Source organism: Nicotiana tomentosiformis, chromosome 12 (assembly GCF_000390325.3).
Source record: "Nicotiana tomentosiformis chromosome 12, ASM39032v3, whole genome shotgun sequence".
NCBI lineage: Eukaryota > Viridiplantae > Streptophyta > Magnoliopsida > Solanales > Solanaceae > Nicotiana > Nicotiana tomentosiformis.
In genome coordinates, this window is record NC_090823.1 from 124,616,348 (window position 1) to 124,640,933 (window position 24,586).

Below are 24,586 nucleotides of genomic sequence, written 5' to 3' on the forward strand. Positions count from 1 at the left end.
AAGTCGATATTTTATTATCCGGAATTATTTCCGATAAATTTTAATAAAGTTATACAATTGAATTGGATATATTTGAGTTGTCCGGAGATCAATTCTAGCAAGAAGGTGATTTTTGGAATATCGGCCTAACTTCAAAAAGGTAAGTATCTTGCCTAACCTCGATTAGGGGAATTTTTCCTTAGGCATCGAGTCTTATGTGCCATTTATAAAATATAAAAAGCCGTGTACGCGAGGTGACGAGTACGTACTCGGGCTTATATGTGCAAAATATATTGAGTTAAGGTCTTAGACATATCGTATATTAAATTGGATATTCGTTGGCATTTATTGAATCATCTGTTGCCATGCCTCAATTCGCATTTATTGAACTTGTTTTTATATGACGATTTGATGTGAATGTTACCTGTAAATTTATGTGAATTCCGTGAGTTTGATGATTTGATATTCTTGGAATTTAATTTCATTATGAATTTTTCCTATGCAAATAATTAATTAAGCAAGCTTAAGAAGATGTGCTAATATAATTATCTAAATTTAGATTTAATGAAGGCTTTGCTTTATGCTGAATAATTTCTATCTCTGTTGATTGTTTTGTGGTGTTATATACATTGCGTGGAGCCTTCGGCTATTTTTTATAAAATTAATTGATTTGATTGTATATTTGGAATTTGGTTGTGGCCATTAGGCAAATTGTGATATGAATTGATTTTGTTATGTTGCCGTGATAATTTTTCATATAAATTATTGTGTTGTGTGAGTTGTTACTTTGAGGATATAAGGGTGGCATTCCACTGTTGATATTATATGGGTATAAGGGTGGCATTCACTGTTGTTGTGTTTATTGGAATATTGTCTGGGCAGAGCGATAATGGTGGTTATATGAGAGATAAGGGTGGCTATTGATATTGTTAGGGCGGAGGGATAAGGGTGGCTTTTATAGGAGTGATAAGATTAGCTATAGGAGAGATAATGGTAGCTATTGTCAGGGATGATATGTGATGTTGTGGAGTGGTTGCATTGGTGATTTTATATGATGTTGTGATTTTGCTTGTGTTTATTTTATACCTTGTGCAATTTGTCTTGTTATTGATAAATTAATAATAGTCTAATTTATGTTGAAATTTGAGAGTCTGTGGCTATTGCCAGGCGGATTATGAAAAGAAATGTGGGCACGAGGTGCCGTGAATAAATAATGATGATATTGGCACGTGAATTGTCCGTGCAGTTGAGATATGAAACGTGGGCATGAAGTACCGGGGAAAATATGATAGTTTTATTATTTGAACGTGAACTGTCCGTACAGATGTGATATGAAAAATGGGAGCGAGGTGCCAGGAAAAATATGAAAAGGGCTGAGACCCATATTTTTGTGATTATAAAATGAGGTGTCACACAACGACTTTTAATTGAAAGAATTATATTTAAAATATTTATTTGGAAGAATTTTTATTTAAAAGTAGTATTTGAAGGAATTATATTTGAAAGTTATTTATTTGAGGAAAATATATTTGAAAAAGATTTATTGAAAGAATTATATTTGAAAGATATTTATTTGAGGAAATTAAATTTGAAAGAGAGTTATTTGGAATAATTATATGTGAAAGATATTTATTTGAAGAATTTGATTTACTTGGGTGTACTTGTATTTATTATTTGTTGAGCAATATTAATAGTGTTCTTGTTGCCATGTCGGGCATATCATTGGTTGATTTGTGTTGCTCTTATTCTTATTTGTTTCCTATTATCTTGATACTATATTGCACAGGTTATTAGACTAGTGAGTGTCTTGATTGTACCTCGTCTCTACTCCATTGAAGTTAGTCTTGATACTTACTGGGTACCGACCGTGGTGTACTCATACTACACTTCTGCATATTTTTGTGCAGAGCCAGATATTGGTGGTATCAGACTCGGACAGAGTTAGAGTGAGATCGCAAGGATTCAAGGTAGAGCTTCTTTATCGTCGTAGTCACTTGGAGTCTTTTCATTTTATTGTATTGTTAATTTTTAATCAAACGGTATTGTATATTCGGTCCTCGTGATCATTCTATATATTTAGTTAGAGTTCGTGACTCGGTACTATCAGTCTTTAGGTTGTTATATTCATATTTGTTCCGCCGTTGATTATGATTACCTATTTAGTTCTTATTAAAAAAAAATGGCTTCGAAATATAATTGAAATCGGCTTACCTAGTCTTAGAGATTGGGTGCCATCACGACGCCTGTGGTGGGATTTTGGGTCGTGACACTGAAGTAGAAAAATATTATAAAAAGGTGTTTTCTTATGCTTAAACAATTATTTTATATTGTTTATTTGATTATGATTTTCTCTCATGATACCAGAAGTGTCTGAGCAACATTTGGTAGTACAAAATTTATCAAAAGCTCCTGAAAAGCTAACTGTTTGTCTGGAAGACACATGACACAAGTAGTGCCTGAATAATATTTGATTGTGGACAATAAATTGAAGGCTCCCAAAGAACTTATACGCAAATTTGTCATTCATATTATTTGACTGTGGTCAAAACATAGGTTGTAATAAATCAGAAGTTTACTAATACGAATGACTATCATATTGAGACTACAAATAATTGAAAGATTGAAAATCTTCATGTTTCCACAATCATAGGGGGTAAAATAATATGTATGTGAGAAGTTACCCACCTTATTCTTCAATTTGTACTACATCATGTATCAGTAAACCAGAAGTTTACTAATGCAAAAGCAGTCACAGTAAATCAGAAGTTTTACTGAGGCAAAAGTAGCTACAGTAAATCAAAAATTCGCTGATACAAAAGTAGCTACAGTAGAGCAGAAGTTTACTAATGCAAAAATTTATGCCATAGTAAACCAAAAGCTTACTAAGATATAGCACATGCCATGATAAACTTGAAGTTTTCGTTTGCCATTTGTAAATAAGCTATTTGAGAATTCAGATAAGCACATACTGAAGAACTAGAAGATTCTTCAAGAATTCTTTTGTGTTGCTTGTTCTCATAATAAATTGATTATACCACCTAAAATTGGGACTAAAACCCATGAATTCTGGAATATATAAAAGGTGAATATGGGCTCATTCACCTATTATGTGAATCACTTATAAATGCATATAGGAGATGGTTACATGTGTCTTTATTGTCAACCTGCAGTTTGGCATGTGAAATTGTCTTTCTCAATTAAGAGCATAATTTTTAGATTATGAAATCAAGATAGTTCATCTTGATGATGTTGTTTTATATCCAAACTAGTTTAGTATTGAATATCTCCTATTAATGGCTAAACTATTGCTTATGAGAACAAATCTTCATGTGTTAGTCTAAGATTTTCTAAATTGCATACAACATCACTTGTATGCATCAGACCAACAAAATATGATAAGTCATCCCCTCACAATTGGTTTAGGATCAGAAACCAAATATTTTTACTATCTAATAACTTTTGATGTGTGGTATATGATTAATTTCTCTACCAATGCACAAAGATAGGCTTCCAAGAGAAGATTAAGGATACGAGTTAGTTTTTCTAACATTTGGGGGATGGAATAAACAACTGAAAAATATGCTATATGAATCGAATTATCATTAATATGATTCTCACTTAGAAGATAATTCAAGTCAAATGCCAGAAGTATTTTCTGATCCAAAATTAAATATCATATTTCAGCTGCAAATGCTCCTATTAAAATTAAATCCATGAAGGATAAAGTTTACTGTACACATGAAACGTAGTAAATCGATCGGTTCCAAAGGTAACAATCCTTGAAAAGGATATGAGCAAATGATCAAAATGATCATAATGAGGAGGAAATGAGCTCTAGAAGAGCCCATGACATAACATTTTATGAAACTGCAGAAGAAATTTAGGTACCTGAAAATAAGGGAAGTGATGAAATCTCAACAAGTTATGTCACTTGCGAACCGATACAAAACGATCGTCGACGATATATTTGATACCATATAGTTCACAATATTGTGAAAGATTATGAGGATCTGACCTGTAGTCCAGACACCTGAAGATGTCGTGCCATCTAAATGCAAGTCATAACCTATATGACTCATTTGATTAAGTCTATATGAAGATCCCTGAAGGATTTAAAATGCCTGAAGCATATAGTTCAAAACATCGTGAAATGTATTCAATCAGATTACAAAGATCTTTGTGCGGTTTAAATCAATCTGGGCGCATGTGATATAATCGCCTCACTGAATTGATGAATGAAGGTTATATAAATGATGGCATTTGTCCATGCGTTTTTACGAGGAAAAAAAAATATCATAGTTTGTTATACTTGTTGTTTATGTTAATGGCATAAATCTCATAGGAACTCCAGAAGAGCTCCAAAGGGAAAAACTTTGTCTTAGTCTGCAAATTGAATATTTAGCAGAAGGTATCTTTATCCATCAATCTATCTATACAGAAAAGGTCTTAAAATGCTTTTACATGGATAAAACACACTCATTAAGTACACCAAATGGGTGTTCGATCACATGAATTGAATAAGAATCTGTTCCGACCTCTAGAAGAGGATGAAGAACTCTTTGGTCCTGAAATACTCTATCTCAGTGCAATTAGTGCACTTATGTATCTTGCTAAAGCTAACAAAGGTGGAGGTATGCAGATGCAAGTTACTTATCCGATCCCCATAAAATTCGTTCTCAAATCGGGTATGTGTTTACACGTGGAGGTACTGTCATATCATGGCGCTTCACAAAGTAATCTATTGCTGCTACTTATTCAAATCATGCTGAGATAATAGTTATTCATGAAGCAAGTAGGGAATGCGTATGGTTGATATATGTGATTCATTTTATTCGAGAAAAATATGGGTTGGAATGTGATAAAATCCCCCACAATATTATACGAAGACAATGCTACATGCATAGCCCAATTAAAGGGATGATTTATAAAATGAGATAGAACGAAGCACATTTCACCAAAATTATTCTATACACATCATCTTCTGAAAAATGGTGACATTGATATGCAACAAATCCGTTCAAGTGACAATCTAGCAGATTTGTTCACTTTACCAACTTCAACTTTTGAGAAGATGGTATACAAGATTAGAATACGGAGACTCAAATATTTGGAACAAGGTTTTCATCAGAGGGAGTGAAATACGCATTGTACTCTTTTTTCCTTACTAAGGGTTTTCCTATGGGTTTTTTCTTGTAAGGTTTTAAATAAGGCAGTTAGAATTGCGTATTACTAAATATGTGTATTCTTTTTACTTAACTGGATTTTTTCCACTGAGTTTTTCTTAGTAAGGTTTTAACGAGGCACAATATCTTGTAATGAACATCCAAGGGAGAGTGTTATAAATATATTATATTATGGATGTTCATTTACAACAACAATAACAACAACCCAGTATAATCCCACTAGTGGAGTCTGGGGAGGGTAGATTGTATGCAGGCATTACCCCTACCCTAGGGTAGAGAGGCTGTTTTCGATAGACCATCGGCTCCCTCCCTCCAAGAACTCTCCATCTTGCTCTTGGGGTGACTCGAACTCACAACCTTTTGGTTGGAAGTGGAGGATGCTCACCATTAGAGCAACTCACTCTTGTCGAAGTTAGTCCAAAACAAAAGGTTAAAAAAACCGCGGGGGGAGGGGGGGGGGGAGAGAAACAAAAACCCAACAGCAAGAATAAACCTATATTAATAACTAATTTTAACACATCCTTCCTAATCTTGTGTTGTAGTGATTTCCTAGCCACAACTCAATCTAAAACAAGAGTGTCCAAATTCTAAGTGACCGCTTCCTGCTACACCAAGCTCCTCATGGTTGGAACAACATTGGAATAGTAATTCCCTTCTCCCCCTAGAAAGGTTCAAGCGTTACGTTAACTAATGTTAGAAAGAAAATTTTCCAAAGCCAAGGAGGTTCCTAGTTTTTTACTGCCCATCACACTTCAAAGCTACCCATCCTCACTTCTCTCTAATGGGCTTCAGCTAATCCTCCATGGCACAAAACTTTGTTAAAAGACATCCTAGAAATCTAACTATAAGTTTAAATTAAACTTATCTATGAGGATAAGCAATTTTAGGACAGAAAGCAGTCCAGCGCAGGATACCCAACTTCCAGTACAAGCATCTTTGTTGTTGTTGTTGTTCATTTACCTTACACATCAACTTACACAACAGCTTATAGTAGCAGCTTACACAGCAACTTACAGTAGCAGCTTACAAGCAGCTTGCAGTAGCAGCTTCCTTTTCTCTATAAATAGAGGAGAATTCAGTTCATTATGTACATCAGTTTGAAGTTGAATAAAAATATCAATCTTCCTTTATACTTGTTTTCGATTTATTTACTTTACAGTCTTTATTTTATAACAATTAAGACTAAAATCGAGTACAATATTTACTTAGCAAAAACCAATATTATTAGTGCAAACTAGTATCAACAGATTCAGCATGTCTTACACTTATTTTGTCAATACACATTCCATGTGTCATAGCACTATTTTGTCATACTCGTAGATATCAAGTTAGGTAGTAGCAAATTTATTTTAATTTACCAACTACGTCATGCAATAAAAAATGACTATGTAGTATTTGAACATAAATTTCACTTAAAAAAATATCGATATTTTATGGGAGAAAATATTATTTACTTGAAAAAGTAATAAATAAGAAGTGGTTATTCTAATATATAACCAAACAATATTTAAAATATTTCTATGGATAAAAGGACTATAACAATGTTTGGTTATAGATTGGATTGATCTTTTAGTTAGTTTTTGATGATGAGTTTTTAAAGTGAAAAGCTTTTCATCTTATAAAACTTTAACTTTTTTTTCAAGTTAAATGTATGTCCAAACATAAACAATACGACGGAAAAGATTGAGGTAAACTAATTGTCACGACCCAAAATCCCAACCTGTCATGATGGCGCATATCTTGATACTAGGCAAGCCGATAATCTCAATAAACCAAAACTTCTCTTTAAGGTTGAAAATATAATATTTAAATACAATATAAACACTCCCTAAAACCTGGTGCCACTGAGTACATGAGCATCTAATATGAATACAAGTCTGGAAAATATAGTCTATAATAGTCTCAGACCAAATACAGTAAACAAAGAGATAGAGAAAGAGAGACAAGGTCTGCGGAATACGGCAGCAACCTCAAAATCTCCTAAAAAGCAACCGCGCGAAAGGATCAACACCTGCTATGTCCGGGAATACCTGGATCTGCACACGAAGTGCAGGGTGTAGTATGAGTACAACCAACTCAGCAAGTAACAATAATAAATAAGGATTTGAAGATAGTAAGTACATAGTTATGGTTCATTTCCAGTAATTCCAGCAAAGAATAGACATGCTATCAAATCTGGAAGTTTAATGTCAAATCAATTTTTATACTGTTCTTGTTCATGTAATCCGTATATCAACAATCTTTCAGAGATTTCACAACAATGACAAATAGCAACTAAGTGCAACAACAAATGAAAATCAAATACAACCTCTTAGGACAACAATCACTCACTAGGCTCCCAGCCCTCATCACTTACTCTCATTGGGTACCCGCGCTCACTAGGGGTGTACAGACTCCGGGGGGGCTCCTACAGCCTGTCACGCCCCGACCTGGAAGCGAGACTGGCACCCGGTGCCTCAACTAACCTAGTGTACCAAATTGCGACTAAGGGACTCTGAACATATAATATCATAATTTGGCCAAGGGGCCACCTTGCAAGACAATTTGCGAAGCAAAATATAAAACTGAATGGAAACTAGCAATGACTAAACATCAATATAAAGTTAGGCCGACAAGGCCGTCATAACTACTACAACTGACAAACCACCAAAATATACATACCAGGCCTACAAGCCCAACATAATGTACTAACTGACAGGATATGTCTACAAGCCTCTACTGATAGATATATTGTGATCGGAACAGGGCCCCGACCTACCCATAACATATATACATACATACAGAAGATGTACACAAAAACCTAGACCCGATAACTCCGAAGGATGTGGAGCTTACCGATCAGGCTGAACTCTGGAAACACCTACTGAGGAGGTATACCCGTCTGTCTATCTGAACCTGCATGCATGAAATGCAGCGTCCCCAAAAAAGGGACGTCAGTACAAAATAATGTACCGAGTATATAAGGCGATAACATAATTGAAAGTTGAAACTGAACTGATAATATAATAACTAAAAGTAATTGGGAGTCAAAGATGATCTGGAGATATACTTACCTGTTGATACTGACTCAACTCCTTCAATATAGTAAGTAAAATAATTGTCCGGCCTTATAAGGCTCGGTATATATAACTGCTCTGCCGTAGTAGGCTCGCTCATAGGCGCTCGGCCATACTAGGCTATGTATCTCGACCATGCTGGGCTTGCTCATAGGCGCTCGGCCACAGTAGGCTCGGTATATAACTTTCCATCTGATCAGAGGTTGCCCAATAGGGGCCTGCCCATCGATTATAGCTCGATGGTAATAAAAATACTGTAATATTGTATATATAGGCTTGCTGCTCTCTTGACTGAAAGAAGACAATACTAAATTGAATATAGAGTCTCGATAAGGAATAATATTATAACTTATGAGACTAGAATAATGTGAATAAATTCATGAATACGAACTTCTCTTTATGTCTCATTACTAACACATGTAGCTACGAGATCATGCCAAAATAAAGGAAGGCTTAGCCTTAACATACCTTATCACACTCTTTTCAATCACCAAGTTGAACTCGCCTCTTCTCACCTTAATCTACAATAACGATAATAATACTATCATTAAGTTATGAAACGTATAACTATTGCACAACGAACGACATGCTTATTTTGTATTAAAACGGACAGCATTTCCCCTATAATCCTTACGTCCTCCAAATTCAAGATAACACCAACAACACCAAAAATAACAATAACAACATATATACATTATTTTACAACCTTATGCACACCACACAATACTACAAAATAGCCCAACACACCCCAATCTCTTCATACACAAAACGACCACCGTAGTAGTGTCAACAACCCGAAAATATTACGACGAACGACCAGCCCAACATCCTGAATTTATGTGGTGTTTCTACATACCCTTCCTCCTCCAAAACTCCACAAAACAGTAGTAAAACACGCAGCTCAACAGCACCACAAAACAGTCCACAAAATAATACACAAAACAGTCCGCTACAAGTGAATAACTCGAACTCACGGCTTCCGATCACCGTCCCGTGAGTTCTTACAAATATAGAACGACTTACTATACATCTACAACACAAAAAAATGGATGAAAGAGAGCAGTAAACTTACCTCATTTGTTGGATAACTCGACTCCTAGCTTGGTTCTTCAAACTCTAGGCTTTACCTCCGATTAGAACTTGAAAGGGGGAGGAAATCAATTGGGGTTTGGGGGAAATATTTGGGAGGAGTTTTGCAGAGAATGAGTCTGGTTATTTTGCCATATTATCAGACTAATATATGAAGGGGATAGGACTTTAAAAAGGCCTCTTTGAACGACCCGGACTGGCCCATTTTTGGACGACCCGACCAGGCCCAGTTTTGGATTCTCGTTTAAGCAAATAGTTGACAGTCTGCGCAGTCTCGCAAAAATGCCCATATCTCTCTACTCAGATATCGTATTGACAAACGGTTTAATGTGTTGGAAAGTAGACTCATAGATCTTTAATTTGATGGGTGGAACACCCCATAAATCTAAGTATATTGGGATAAAATTGCAGTTACATTTGACCCAAAGTTTCAGTAAAACTTATGAATGTAACTTGTGATGACTTTCATCGACTTTTGTTTCACCACTCTCTTGACTTCAAAACATAACACACGACTATCATATGAATAACATAAATCGTAACATAACCTCCTTATCATGTAAAATACCCTAGTCTCATCCCAAAAGTACATGCTATAACATTCCCAATTTGTCGGTTTTCGGCGAAACATTATTTTTTTCAATTCCTTTAGCTTCTAAACCTTCCAACCCTCTTTGTACTTGTTGTTCATGATCTTCAATATTCGTAACTTCTAAGGTAATATGATTAACTTATTTTATATATTTTCAAAGATGATCTCATTTCTTTGGGTCCTACATTAGTTTGCTCACGACGCAGTTTTATTTACGAAAATATAGGGTATAACATCATTCCCCCCTTGGGAACATTCGTCCTCGAATGTTTACTTCTAGAGACTTCGGAAAAAATTTGCAAGAGTTTCCTCCGTACACTAGACTATAATGAACTTGCATGCAGCCAGAAAACATACTATGCATGCCACACATGGCCAATGTCTATAAATAACAACATTTTGCCTCAAAGAGTCATAAATCATAAATACTGAAAGTCAGAAAATAAGAGCTTACCTGATGACCTACTAGCCTGAATAGAGTTGTGTTGTAGCATCCCATCTCGAGCCATATCTTCAGTTTGAAATAGATGGGGGTATTTATACTTTATTTCTTCCTCCGCTTCCCATGTCATCTCTTCCACATTATTGCTTCTCCATAAAACCTTCATGGAGGCTACCTCCTTATTTCGTAGCTTGCGAATTTGTCGGTCTAAGATGGCAACTGGAATTTCCTTGTATGACAAGTCCTCCGTAATTTGTACATCATCTGTGGATACCACTCTGGTAGGATCTCCAATGCACTTCCGTAGCATAGATACGTGAAAAATCGGATGGACTAACTCCAATTCTGAGGGCAATTCTAACTCATAAGCTACTTGGCCCACTCTCTAAATAATCATGTAAGGCCCAATATACCGTGGGCTAAGCTTGCCTTTCTTGCCAAACCTCATCACGCCCTTCATAGGGGATACCTTTAAGAATACCTAGTCATTAATCTCAAACTCTAAGTCTCGTCGCCGCATGTCAGAATATGACTTCTGGCGACTCTGAGCTGTCAACAGTCGCTCCCGGATGAGCTTTACTTTCTCTACGGCCTGCTGAACTAGGTCTGGCCCATATAACCCAGATTCTCCAACATCAAACCACCCTATAGGATATCTGCACTTACGCCCATACAAAGCCTCGTACGAAGCCATCCGAATACTGGAGTTGTAACTGTTATTATATGCAAACTCGACAAGAGGTAGATGTTCATTCCAACTTCTTTTAAAATCTAACACACATGCTCGTAACATATCCTCGAGCGACTGAATTGTGCGCTCGGCTTGGCCATCAGTCTGTGGATGAAAAGCTGTGCTGAGATTCACCTGAGTCCCTAGACCTCTCTGAAATGACCTCCAAAAATGTGCTGTAAATTGAGCCCCACGGTCAGATATAATAGAAACTGGTACTCCGTGTAGCCGCACTATCTCCTTAATATATAAACTTTGCATAATCTTCTGCTGTATATGTAGATCTGACAGGTAGAAAATGAGCTGATTTAGTGAGCCTATCGACTATCACCCATATAGAATCGAACTTACGATGAGAACGAGGTAAACCCGTAACAAAGTCCATGTTTATCGCCTCCCATTTCCATGTCGGGATCTCTATAGTCTGCATTAGCCCTCAGGGGTTCTGATGCTCTATTTTCACCTGCTGGCAACTAGGACACTGGGCGACAAACTCAGCAATGTTCTTCTTCATATCGTTCCACCAGTACACATCCTTAATGTCATGATACATCTTCGTCGACCCAGGATGAATGGAGTACCACGAATAATGTGCCTCTGACATAATCCTATCTCGTAGCCCTGCTACATCTGGAACACACAAACGACCCCTATATCTGAGAACTCCATCTCCCTTGAGCTCTAATAATGGATTCTTCTGCTGCGGAACTCGCTCTCTCAACTCGACCAACTCTGGGTCATCGTACTGCCTTTCCTTGACTTCAGCTATGAGAGATGATTTTGCAGTGTTTTGGAGTACAACTCCACCATCGTCGAAATCTACTAACTGAACCCCCAAACAAGCCAATTGATGAATCTCTCTAGTTAATTGTCTTTTCTCGGCCTTTACATGTGCTAAGCTACCCATAGATCGGCGACTTAAGGCGTCTGCTACAACATTAGCTTTCCCTGGATGGTAGAGAATATTAACATCATAATCTTTCAATAACTCAAGCCATCGCCTCTATCGCAAATTCAACTCTTTTTGCTTGAATATATATTGCAGACTTTTATGATCGGTAAATACATCAACATGAACACCATATAAATAATGCCGCCATATCTTAAGTGCATGGACAACCGCAGCTAACTCGAGATCGTGGGTTGGATAATTCTTCTCGTGCTTCCTCAACTGCCTTGAAGCATAAGCAATTACCTTCCCATGTTGCATCAGGACACATCCTAACCCAACACCGGAGGCATCATAATACACGACATAAACCTCTAGACCCTCTGGAAGTGTTAGAACTGGCACTGAGGTCAACTTGTTCTTAAGCTCTTGGAAACTCCGCTCGCAAGCCTCCGTCCATTGAAACTTAGTTGATTTCTGCGTCAACTTCGTCAATGGTTCCGAAAGGGAAGAAAAACCCTCTACGAATCTCTGGTAGTATCCTGCTAAGCCTAGAAAGCTACGAACCTCTGTCGGAGTGGTAGGTCTAGGCCAAGATTTCACGGCCTCAATCTTTTGAGTGTCTACTTTTATACCTTCATCGAATACAATATGCCCCAAGAATGCTACAGACTTCAACCAGAACTCACATTTAGAAAACTTAGCATACAACTTACGATCACGGAGGGTTTGGAGTACCGCTTGCAAGTGGTCCACATGCTCATCCTCTGAACTTGAATAGACCAGAATATCATCAATAAATAATATCACGAACAGATTAGTCCATAAATACGGCGGGAGCATTCGTCAACCCGAAGGACATGACAAGGAACTCGAAGTGGCCATATCGGGTCCTGAAGGCTGTCTTCGGAATATCTTTCTCCCGAACTCTGACCTGGTGGTATCCCGATCTCAAATCTATCTTTGAAAAGAATCTAGCCCCCTGCAACTGATCAAACAAATCATCAATCCTTGGAAGTGGATACTTATTCTTAATAGTTACCTTGTTCAGCTGCCTATAATCGATACACATCCTCAACGAGCCGTCTTTCTTCCGCACAAAGAGTACCGGTGCACCCCAAGGTGAGGTATTGGGCCTGATGAAACCTTTCTCCAGCAAATCTTTTAACTGCTCCTTCAACTCTTTTAATTCGGCAGGTGCCATTCTATACGGAGGGGTGGATATTGGTTGAGTTCTGGAAGCAAATCGATACTAAAATCAATCTCTCGCTCTGGATGAATACCTGGAAGTTCATCTGGAAACACATCTGCATACTCATTGACTACGGGAATAGACTGAAGTGTAGATATCTCAGCATCTGCATCTCTAACTCGCACAATATGGTAAATGCACCCTTTTGCAATCATTTTCCTCGCCTCCAGATAGGAAATAAACCTACCTCTGGGTGTCGTTGTATTACCTACCCATTCAAGGACTGCCTCACCTGGAAAATGAAATCTAGCTGCCTTTGCTCGGCAATCAACTGTAGCATAGAAAGCTGAAAACCAGTCCATGCCCATGATAGCATCAAAATCCATCATCTCTAACTCAACTAGGTCGGCTGAGGTCTGACGACTACAAACTCTCACCGTACAACCTCGGTAAACCCATCTAGCAATAATCGATTCTCCGACCGGTGTAGATACCGCAAAAGGATCACTTAGTATTTCAGGCATTATACCAAATTTCCTCGCGACAAATGGGGTAATATATGATAAAGTAGATCCTGGGTCTATCAAGGCATAAGCATCGTGAGAGCAAATGGTCAATATACCTGTCACAACGTCTGGTGAAGACTCCTGGTCATGTCGACCCGCTAAAGCATAAATACGGTTCTGATTAACACCTGAACTGGAACCTCTACCTCTGCCTCGACCTCTACCAGCCGAAGATTGAGACTCGCGCCCAGAAGGATGCACAAACATAGATGATCCTGTTGCTGAACATGCTGGTTGTGCCATACCCCCAGAATCTCTTTTTGGGCAATCTCGCACCATATGCCCCGGACGCCCACATGTATAATAAGCATCAGAACCTGCTCGGCATTGTCCCAAGTGTCCTCTACCACAGATGTCACACCGCGGCGGAAATGACCATGTCTGCCTTGGACCTCATTGTCGTTGCAAAACTGACGCCCGCGAGCTCTCACCTAGTCCTGACTGAGTATAGCGGTCATACCTGTAACCCTGCAACTGAGATGGTGGAGGCCTAGGTGGCCGTCCGAAATACCGGGGCCTATAACTACCCCGAGACTTCTCCTGAAACCTAGGAAATCGCTTCCTCTTACGCTGCCCTTGCTCAGTCCTCTCTGTACCCTGATGTCGATGCCTACCCCTTTCTATATTTTGAGCGAATGCCTGAATCCGGGAGATATCCATATTATCATGCAATGCAGCGGTGGCACATGCCTCGGTCAACTCTGTGGCTAACCCTGCTATAAACCTGTGGATCCTGTCATGCATAGTAGCAACTATGGATGGTGCATATCTGGCTAATGAGTCAAAACGGAGACTATACTCTCGAACACTCATATTGCCCTACTTAAGGGCCAGAAACTGATCGACTCGAGCCTGTCGGATCTCCTGCGGTAAGTACTGGTCAAGAAAAGCATCTGAAAAATTCTCCCAACTAGCTGGAGGTGCATCACGTTCCCTGGACCTCTCCCATCCCTCGTACCAAAGGATGGCTATATCTCGGAGTCGAAAAGTTGCTAGCTCAACTGCTTCTTTCTCTGTGGCATGCATAACCCAAAAGATTCTGTAAAGCTTATCTATAAAATCCTGCAGGTCCTCCCTGTGATCTAACCCCGTAAACTCTGGGGGGACTCAAAGCAATAAACTCTCGGACCCTTGAAATCCCAGACCCCTCAGAAGATCCTGCACTAGCTGATGCCCTAGCTTGTTGCTGGGTAGCTACCAATTATGTCAACAAATGCACCGCACTCCTCAAGTCCTGATCTGGTGGAAGTGGAGGGGGCACTGGATGTGCGGTATCCCTAGGAATCTCCTCAGGTGGTGGAGGAGTCGGTAATGGCTGAGTAGGTGTCTCGCCTTGGGCCTCAGACTGGGACCCATCTACTGGGGGTACCCTGCTGGTCCCCTCACCTGTTGTTGTATCTCCCTTCTGGCTAGCCGTAGTCTTCTTAGTCACCGTCATCTGTGTATGAAAACACGAACACGTAAGTTTAACTCAAATTTCCTATAACTCAGTTCTACAGCACGATTTAGATTTGAAAGAAGGGTAACCAACTCCTAAATGCCCTGTAGCTCCCCGCTTATATAATGTGGTGCACAACACATCTATAAATAAGATCCTACTAGACACGGCTTGTAGACTCCCTAGGATAGAACTACTCTAATACCAAGTTTGTCACGCCCCGACCTGGAAGCGAGACTGGCACCCGGTGCCTCAACTAACCTAGTGTACCAAATTGCGACTAAGGGACTCTGAACATATAATGTCATAATTTGGCCAAGGGGCCACCTTGCAAGACAATTTGCGAAGCAAAATATAAAATTGAATGAAAACTAGCGCTGACTAAACATCAATATAAAGTTGGGCCGACAAGGCCGTCATAACTACTACAACTGACAAACCACCAAAATATACATACCAGGCCTACAAGCCCAACATAATGCACTAACTGACAGGATATATCTACAAGCCTCTACTGATAGATATATTGTGATCGGAACAGGGCCCCGACCTACCCATAACATATATACATACATACAGAAGATGTACACAAAAACCTAGACCCGATAACTCCGAAGGATGTGGAGCTTACCGATCAGGCTGAACTCTGGAAACACCTACTGAGGAGGTATACCCGTCTGTCTATCTGAACCAGAATGCATGAAATGCAGCGTCCCCAAAAAAGGGACGTCAGTACAAAATAATGTACCGAGTATATAAAGCGATAACATAATTGAAAGTTGAAACTGAACTGATAATATAATAACTGAAAGTAATTGGGAGTCAAAGATGATCTGGAGATATACTTACCTGTTGATACTGACTCAACTCCTTCAATATAGTAAGTAAAATAATTGTCCGGCCTTATAAGGCTCGGTATATATAACTGCTCTGCCGTAGTAGGCTCGCTCATAGGCGCTCGGCCATACTAGGCTATGTATCTCGACCATGCTGGGCTCGCTCATAGGCGCTCGGCCATAGTAGGCTCGGTATATAACTTTCCATCTGATCAGAGGTTGCCCAATAGGGGCCTGCCCATCGATTATAGCTCGATGGTAATGAAAATACTGTAATACTGTATATATAGGCTTGCTGCTCTCTTGACTGAGAAGAAGACAATACTAAATTGAATATAGAGTCTCGATAAGGAATAATATTATAACTTATGAGACTAGAATAATGTGAATAAATTCATGAATACGAACTTCTCTTTATGTCTCATTACTAACACATGTAGCTACGAGATCATGCCAAAATGAAGGAAGGCTTAGCCTTAACATACCTTATCACACTCTTTTCAATCACCAAGTTGAACTCGCCTCTTCTCACCTTAATCTACAACAACGATAATAATACTATCATTAAGTTATGAAACGTATAACTATCGCACAACGAACGACATGCTTATTTTGTATTAAAACGGACATCATTTCCCCTATAATCCTTACGTCCTCCAAATTCAAGATAACACCAACAACACCAAAAACAACAATAACAATATATATACATTATTTTCCAACCTTATGCACACCACACAATACTACAAAACAGCCCAACACACCCCAATCTCTTCATACACAAAACGACCACCGCAGTAGTGTCAACAACCCGAAAATGTTACGACGAATGACCAGCCCAACATCCTAAATTTATGTGGTGTTTCTCCACACCCTTCCTCCTCCAAAACTCCACAAAACAGTAGTAAAACACGCAGCCCAAAAGCACCACAAAACAGTCCACAAAACAGTACACAAAATAGTCCGCTACAAGTGAATAACTCGAACCCATGGCTTTCGATCACCGTCCCATGAGTTCTTACAAATATAGAACGAATTACTATACATCTACAACACAAAAAAATGGATGAAAGAGAGCAGTAAACTTACCTTATTTGTTGGATAACTCGACTCCTATCTTGGTTCTTCAAACTCTAGGCTTTACCTCCGATTAGAACTTGAAAGGGGGAGGAAATCAATTGGGGTTTGGGGGAAATATTTGGGAGGCATTTTGCAGAGAATGAATCTGGTTATTTTGCCCTATTATCAGACTAATATATGAAGGGGATAGGACTTTAAAAAGGCCTCTTTGAACGACCCGAACAGGCCCATTTTTGGACGACCCGAACAGGCCCAGTTTTGGATTCTTGTTTAAGCAAGTAGGTGACAGTCTGCGCAGTCTCGCAAAAATGCCCATATCTCTCTACTCAGATATCATATTGACAAACGGTTTAATGCGTTGGAAAGTAGACGCATAGATCTTGAATTTGATGGGTGGAAAACCCCATAACTCTAAGTATATTGGGAGAAAATTGTAGTTACATTTGACCCAAAGTTTCAGTAAAACTTATGAACGTAACTTGTGATGACTTTCATCGACTTTTGTTCCACCACTCGCTTGACTTCAAAACATAACACACGACTATCATATGAATAACATAAATCGTAACATAACCTCCTTATCATATAAAACACCCTGGTCTCATCCCAAAAGTACATGCTATAACATTCCCAATTTGTCGGCTTTCGACGAAACATTATTTTTTTCAATTCCTTTAGCTTCTAAACCTTCAACCCTCTTTGTACTTGTTGTTCATGATCTTCAATATTTGTAACTTTCAAGGTAACATGATTAACTTGTTTTATATATTTTCAAAGATGATCTCATTTCTTTGGGTCCTACATTAGTTTGCTCACGACGCAGTTTTATTTACGAAAATATAGGGTGTAACACAGCCCAAGCGCTATAATCTGCACGGACAACTCACGTGCCATAATATAAATATCTGGATCCGCACGGCCGACTCACGTGCTATAGTATAATATAAGGATTCGCACGGCCAACTCACATTCTATAGTATAAAATAAGGATCTGCACGGCCAACTCACATGTTGCACGGACAACTCACGTGCTATGATATCAATATCTCACAATCAGGCCATCGGCCTCTCTCAGTCATAAATCTCTCCACTCTCTCGGGCTCTCATTAATCATGAAATTAGCCCAAACAACAATGATATGATGTATCAATAATAATAACAGAGACTAAGATAAAATGTGCAAGTAAAAACTGAGACTGAGTACATATAGCATTTAGCACGAAATTCAACAAGTACGCGACCTCTGTGGGTCCCAACAGTACTATCACATAGCCTAAGCATGATTTCTAACATGATTTATAGTCAAATTTTTATCAACACATAAAGAACATATAGCTAACAACAAATTATTCAACTTTACAGTTTTTCAGGACGGACCAAGTCATAATCTCCTCGGTGCACGCCCACACACCCGTCACCTAGCATGTGCGTCACCTCCAAAATAATCACATGATACCAAAATCCGGGGTTTAATACCCTCAGGACCAGATTTAAAACCGTTACTTATCTCAAAATGTGAAACTATTTACTCTGCTATGCCTTTGCCTCGCAAATCGGCCTCCGAATACCTCGAATCTAGTCACAAATAATTCGTTTCAATCAATAAAATTTATTGGAATTATACCATAAGAAAATACTAATTTTTCATAAAAATCCTAAATTTAGCTCAAAAATTGCCCGTGGGGCCCACATCTCGGAACCCGACAAAAGTTACAAAATCCGAAAGCCCATTCAACCACGAGTCTACCCATACCAATTTTACCAAAATTCGACCTCAACTCGACCCTCAAATCTACAAATCTTATTTTCAAATTTCTAAGTTCCAATCTCCGATTTACACCTCAAAATCATATAATCTAGTCGGATTATTCGATGATAATTCAATATTATGGAGTAGAAATGATCACAAGGGACTTACCTCAAGTTTTCCTTGAAAATATATCAAAACTCGCCTCTCCTCAAGCTCCAATTTGTCAAAAATGACGAATGGACGAAATCCCTATTTTTATAATTCTGCCCAGACAACCTCGGTTCTGCCTCGATCTTGGCCTTCGATCGAGGTCCTTAATCCTGGGCCTCGATCATGGACCTCGATCTTGGTTCTCGATTCTAGGCCTTCGATCATGTCTTCGACCCTGCCTTCGACTGTGACCCTCGACCCTGGGCTCGATCATGCGCTCGATCATGGAATTGATCGTGGCCCTCGACCCTGGGTTCGATCTGGGCTCACATCTGAGCTCGATTTCTGGGCTCGATTCTGAGAGATTTCTGAGCTCGATTCTAGCAGAAGAAATTTCCAACATAAGGAAATTGCAACAGCTGTTGTAGTTCAATTTTTGATCCGTTAACCATCTGAAACTCACCCGAGGCCCTCGGGACCTCAACCAAATATACTAACAAGTCCTAAAACATCATACGAACTTAGTCGAATCCTCAAATCACCTCAAACAACGCTAAAACCATAAATTACGCCCCAATTCAAGCCTATTGAACTTTGAAATTTCTAATTTCTACAAATAATGCCGAAACCTATCAAATCACGTCCGATTGACCTCAAATTTTGCACACAAGTCATAAATGACATAACATACCTATTAAAATTTTCAAAATCGGATTTCGACCCCGATATCAAAAAGTCAACCCCTCTGTCAAACTTCCGAAAAATTTAACTTTCGGCATTTCAAGTCTAATTCCTCTACGGACCTCTAAAAATTCTTTCGGACACGCTCCTAAGTACGAAATCACCATACGGAGCTATTGGAATTATCAGAATTCTAATCCGAGGTTGTTTACACATAGGTCTATATCCAGTCCACTTTTCTAACTTAATTTTTTCAATTATGAGACTAAGTGTCTCATTTCACTCTGAATTCCTTCCGGACCCGAACCAACTAACCCGATAAGTCATAAATCAATAGCAAAACATAAATTGAGCAGTAAATAGGGAAATAGAGTTATAATATTCAAAACGACCAGTCGAATGAGTGAAAAAAAATTTGATGATTAGAATATCCCACGATATGCACATATTATATATGGAAATCTATCGTAAGGTTTGCAAAACTACATGCTCTCAGTCTCTCCTGTCATTGGCCACTACTTACCATGAATAGGACTAAAAAAGTAAAAACTTATATTGGGCTATAGTACAAAGTACAAACTACAAACTACAAAGGAGAGAAAAGATGTGAGCGTGCAACAATATATATATATAGCACGTTTGGCCGAGATGCAAAAATCAGCTTATTTTGAAAATCGATTTTTCCCAAAAGTGTTTTTCTTAAAAATCAATCAGATTGAAGCGTGACAAGGACGCATTTGATTGGTCAGAACATGTCACTTGTACATGTGGCATGATTTCACTAGTCTTTTAATTTGACTTGGCATGCCTTATCATTTTAACATGTGGCGTGATCCTATTGGCTCTACAGTTTGACTTGGCGTGCCACATCACTAGACACGTAGTATCAAATTGGGCCTCTAGGATGATGACATCTTGGGCTTAATGAAGTGGACTCATCACTTCTAGCCCAATTAAACAGGCTACCCCAGTCAATATTTATGGACTTGAATAATTAATCCAATTATATTAGGCCATAATATTTATTTAGACTAATATATTTTAAATTTAAATTATAATCCAAATAATTTTATGGACTTAAATCCAATAAAATTTAAATTCCTACAACTATATTAACTTATTTCAAACCAAACGAGCACTAAATACATACACCCGATTTTCATATTATCTTATTCTCAAACCAAACGAGGATTAAATACACACACCACGTTTTTCAAATCATCCATTGATGCGATCTAGTGAGAATCCAATAGAGAAAATTTCTTTTCTAATTATTTCTCGATAGAACGATTTCTTATGAGCAAAGAAACAGAGAACCCAAGCTGTAAGTTATCACGACCAGGAATTTTTACCTTCGGGACCGTGATGACGTCTAATATTTTACTAGTTAGGCAAGCCAACGTTAGATATAGTTATTAACCAATCCAAATCAATTTACCACAATAAAACTGAATAGTCTGAAATAAAGAGATAACGTAATAAATGACGAAATCTAAATACAATCCTAGAACTGGTGTCACGATTACATGAGCGTCTAGAATACTACAAATAATAGTTTGAATAAAAACAAAAGTGTCTAAATCCAAATAAACAACTAGGATGGTATAGAAGGGGGACTTCAGGGCTGCGAATGCCGTGCAGCTATACCACAAGTGTTCGCCAGTAGCTAGATCTGGGCGACCTCACTAAACGATGTTGGGACCAACTCTGGTATCTCACAAAAAGTGTAGAGTATAGTATGAGTACAACCGACCCCATGTATTATGTAAGTGTCGAGTCTAACTTCGACGGAGTAGTAACGAGGCTAAAGCGGGCCATTTACAATATCATGTACGCAGTAATAATAATAATAACAGAGAAAGAAAACAGGAAATGAAAGTAAAACGGTTATTCTATGAAAATGAATTCAAATCTCACCATGAGAAAGGCTAGAATAACAAACCTCTTAATCTCATATAAAAATATTGAAACTAACACAACAACAGCAACAACAACAACAAGTATAACACACATAATCTGTTGTGGCGCACAACACGATCCCACCTCATCACCATTTATCAATATCATAATCCTCCCTTATTCCACCATATTATCATTAATCAATATCAAGTATCACGTATACAATCAGTTGCGATGCGCAATCCGATCCCACCATATCATCATTTATGAATACCAGGTCCTCCCTTATTCCACCGTTTCAATTCATCATCTTTCAACTTTCGTTGCGGCGTGCAACTAGATCCCCAATCAATTTCAAATAACATAAATAATCCAATAACTCAATTTATAAGAATTTCTACATCAAAGAGTATGAGTGCAAGACAATAAAGAACAGCATAATAATCAAAGGATGCAACAAATATTACAAAAATAATAGGACAAGTAAAGCATGTGGCAATTAAGGTGTGCAAGTAAAACAATTAAGGCAAGTAGCAAATAAGCACGGAGTCATGAAAGGGACGAACAATTCAAAACAGAAATAATTAAATGACAAATAACAATTACGACATAGAAAGCAATTAAAGCATGTAACAATTAAGGTATGGAATAAGATAAATCATGAAATAACGAAAAACATGGAAACAAATATCTTAACAACGTATAGACACTGCCACCATGCATATACGCCATTTTCTCACATAATTCACATAACCAGTGGCAAAGCTACAGTGCTCCAAGGGTGGTCATGCGCACATTCTTCGTCGGAAAATTGTACAGCGTATATAAGTAAAATGTTGTTTTATTTTAATATATACAATAGCTTGCACACCCTTGACACAACCTGGTGAGGTTGTCCAGTGGTGAAGGGTGTGCAAAATGTTCCACTGATTGTAGGTTCGAATTTCAATGCAAACTTTTGATACAATCTAATTATTTTATATTATTATATTATCAAGAAGCAATGCAAGTGTAACCTTCAGATCCACGTTTTCCTTTCCAAAGTAGAAGTATCGTTCTTTTCTAAATTCCAACCAACCTTTGACTTTCTTTTTCTTTTTTAATTTTTCAATAAATAATATTAAAGATCATTATTTAATTGAAGGTAACTTAATAAAAATTTCTAACAGCTCTTTACTAGACCTAAACCTAAATTTGTCAAAATAGAAAGAAGAAACACAGAGTAGAAAAATAAAAGACCATCCCTTGCTTTTTGCCTTGATAGCTTGTTGCGTTATTGTCGGATGCCCGTGAAATCTTGCACTCTAACTCGAAATTTAATTCAACTTCAGGTTAGACTCTTATGTCTTTCTCTCTCTTTTTTTTTTTGCTCAATTTATAATCTGAATTTTATTGTTAGAGACTTTAGAGATTGAAAATTTACTAAATATTTCTAAATCTCTTAACATTTACAACTAGAATAAAATAACTGACACTTAGATGACCCGATTCATCATTCCTGAATATATATTTGTTCTTTAAAAAAGAAAATAAGAAAATATTTGGTGGATGTGTATATGAATTTGGGACATAGTTTGAATTTTCAGATTTTGATTTTCATCGTTCATTATATTATAAAGGCATTTTACATGGCACGAGATGGAGACAGTAGAAGTTAATTATGGACTTCTTCTATGATGATAACTCTCTGAAAGGATATTGATTAGGAACTATCTGATTTTTAAATATTTCCTTCATGATGCCTAAACTCATATTTAAGAAGTAAAACTTGTATATTGCTCTTGGATCCTGCTAATTAAGCTGGAGTGGTGGTAAAGTGTAGCTTTTTTGACTTGTGTAGTACTACAGTGAGTACTTACGGTGCTTTTTAATAGATGTTCTTTCTATTTTTAATTAGTGTGATGCACTTGACTATTATTTTAGTTTGATTTGAAGTTTCAATGGACTTGAAGAATTTTTTTACTAACGTACCAAAAATAAGTTTTACATCTCACAAAATCAACCTAATCGAGAAAAAACTGTAGACCAATCAGAAATATCGTCGCATTCTGCTCAGAGACAAAAACTTGATTTAAATTCTATAAATCATGATCCACCTGAAAGAATTCCAATTTTGAATTATCATCCAAACCATCGTGATGAAATAAGGAGGGAATACCTTCGAATTGGTCCTCGCCAACCTCGGAGTCATGACTTCCTCAATCTGACTTTTCAGGATCAAAGCGTCGTTTTCTTTCTAAATGGTTTGATGATTATGGTGACTGGTTGGAATACAGTGTGAGTACAAATGCGGCATATTATTTACCTTATTATTTATTTAAAGGTGATAATATTCATCAAGGTAGAGGTGATGTATTTTCAAGTAAAGGGTTTAGAAATTGGCATAAGATTAAAGACAGCTTTTCAAAGCATATTGGTAGGCCGAATAGTGTTCATAATCAAGCAAAAAGAAATTGTGTAGATCTAATGCAACAACAACAGTCCATTCATGCTTCATTTGACAAGCAATCTGATCAATTGAATTATGAATATCGGCTTCGCTTAAATGCTTCAATTGATGCGGTAAGACTTCTCTTGAATCAAATCAAGGATTGGCACTCTATGGTCACGATGAAAGTGAATCGTCATTGAACAAAGGTAATTTTCTTGAAGTTCTTTCGTGGTATCGAGATAGATGTGAAAAGATTAAGATTTTTTTATTGTAAAATGCTCCAAAATAATAATAAAATGACTTCTCTAGACATCCAAAAAGAAATTGTGACTGCATGTAAGATAGAAACAATTAAGGCTATAATAGAGGATCTAAATGGTGACTACTTTTATTTATTAGTTGATAAATCTTTTGATGTCTCACGAAAAGAGCAAATGGATATTGTTTTAAGATATGTTGATAGAAAAGGATTTGTGATGGAAGTATTTATTGGACTTGTTCATGTTCCTGATACTAGTGCTTTATCCCTAAAGAAAGCAATTGTTAACGTACTTGCTCATCATTCATTAAGTTTATCTTCTGTACGTGTATAATGTTATGACG

At 37.7% G+C, this 24,586-nt stretch overlaps 1 protein-coding gene across 1 annotated transcript; it reads left to right on the forward strand.

Moving 5' to 3' along the window:
• Positions 1-4,471: 4,471 nt before the first annotated feature.
• On the forward strand, positions 4,472-24,576 carry LOC138903353 (uncharacterized). Its single transcript, XM_070191316.1, has 3 exons — positions 4,472-4,610; positions 23,768-24,114; positions 24,205-24,576. The coding sequence occupies exons 1-3, from the start codon at positions 4,472-4,474 to the stop codon at positions 24,574-24,576; spliced, it is 858 nt and encodes a 285-aa protein (XP_070047417.1).
• The last annotated feature ends 10 nt before the right edge of the window (positions 24,577-24,586 follow it).